General features: G+C 40.4%; 1 protein-coding gene across 1 annotated transcript in view; it reads right to left on the reverse strand.

The window, feature by feature from the left end:
- The window catches only part of LOC102303869 (serine protease FAM111A), a gene marked incomplete in the record, with an annotated part of 10371 nt that overhangs the window by 1135 nt on the left and 7490 nt on the right, over window positions 1-1746 (reverse strand). The window contains 1 exon segment of the mRNA XM_014331307.2: window positions 1-1339. Coding sequence (XP_014186793.2) covers window positions 1-1339 — 1339 coding nt within the window.

Below are 1746 nucleotides of genomic sequence, written 5' to 3' on the forward strand. Positions count from 1 at the left end.
AATTTTTATTAACAGCCTCCTCTCGTCCCTCTTTCTCAATGACACATGTAGGATCCATTTTTTTCACTCCTTGTCCTGGGTGTCCAACAACACAGGCCTCACCATCTGGAGGTACAGGTCCAAATCTCTCGAGGAGCCCTGGTGGCACTTCCTCTGTTTCTAGCTTAAGTATGACGTAATCTAATTCAGCGTTGCCAACAAACACCTTGGCATTAATCTTGTTCATTTCTTTAAACTCTTGTGTTTCGAAGTTAAAGACAACTGTAATATTTTCAATTTCCTGCCAATTAGGTGATTTTTTGTGAGTATAGTATTTGAATAAGTGGGCATTCGTCAAGACATAGTTGTCAAACAGCACAAAGCCTGTGCCCTGCATTATGAAAGTACCAGTTATAAAACAAACTGACTGGCTCAGCTCTAGCAGCTTCCTGACTCTGTGAATTTCACTAAAAGACTGTTGGATCTTTCCAAAGTTCTCCTTCCTCAGTTTCAGTGCTTCCTGGAAAGAATTTCCAGGGAATCTACTTTCCATCCATTGTTTCAGACGTGGAAACTGCTTACGCAGTAGCTTATAAACCTCCTTAGGGTCAATGCTGCTGTTTGTTTCTTTCGCTGCTGTTTTTATACTGATTACCTTCTGCTGTGCTACAGCTAAGACTGATCTTGTTTCTCTTGTGCGCTCTGCATTATTTGATGCATGTGGCGGATTCTGCAGTTTCTGTTGCCCGGCGAGGGCTACTTGATTTACATCTGTTGTTGTTTCTGCATTACCTTTCTGTAGACGATGTATCTGGAATTTCTTCTCGTCCAGTCTATCAATTTTGTCTGTGCACTCAGTCTTACATTCGTCAGTGATGTTGATCAGGTCAAAGGAGCCGATGTCATCAGTGAAGCGGCCATCTCTTTTTAGAGCCTCTTCCACAGTTATCTCCTTCTCTCCGTAAACACAAAGATACTTGAACTTATTTAGTATTGTGAATTTGAGATGCTTGCTTGGTTTTAGGTTTTTCCCTCCCATTGTATCAATGTAAAAGACAGAATAGGAATCTTTTGGATGTATATCTCTAACATCTTTAGTCTCCCCTACCTGTTTATTATTTATACTTGATATGCTTAGGAGTTCACCATCACTGATACAAGAACAAGGAAAATGTGTTGGAACAATTGATTCGTTGTCTCCTGTACCCCTCCGAATGATAACATATTCATCTGCACACTTAACCGTCTTCTTATATACTGTTTTAGATTTTATGGCCTCCAGCACTGTGCAAGGTCGCTCACAGTCAATGTTGTATTTCTCTGAACCGAATTCCACTGTAAATTCATGTTTATGTGGGTCCTGCAAGAAAATCAAAAAACAAAAACAGTTTTTTTTTCCTGAGAATGGGCTGATTTTGCAGATGTGATCGGGGCTGGCTATATGATGGGGCAAGAGGGGGCAATGCCCCCCTTAAACAAACGTCCTGCTCCCTAAAGTAAAACATTTAGAAGTTGAGTAAGAAAATAATAGATTACCCACAAACTGAAAACAAGTTTTACTACAGTAGCTAAAAAATCTGCTGGAAAAGGCACAAATGAGTTTGTGCGTAGGCACACACAGCACTTGGCAGAGAACTCCCCTCCCCCTTGCTAAACATCCATGCAACACATCTTGCCATCCAACACTGCCATCGCCTTCAAGTTGGAAGTTTATAAAGAACTCATGTGAAAGTATTGTGGTTAAGTTAAATCCAATTTATTTACCTA

This window comes from Haplochromis burtoni, unplaced genomic scaffold (genome assembly GCF_018398535.1).
Source record: "Haplochromis burtoni strain Fernald_Lab_line unplaced genomic scaffold, NCSU_Asbu1 Contig_1898, whole genome shotgun sequence".
Lineage (NCBI taxonomy): Eukaryota > Metazoa > Chordata > Actinopteri > Cichliformes > Cichlidae > Haplochromis > Haplochromis burtoni.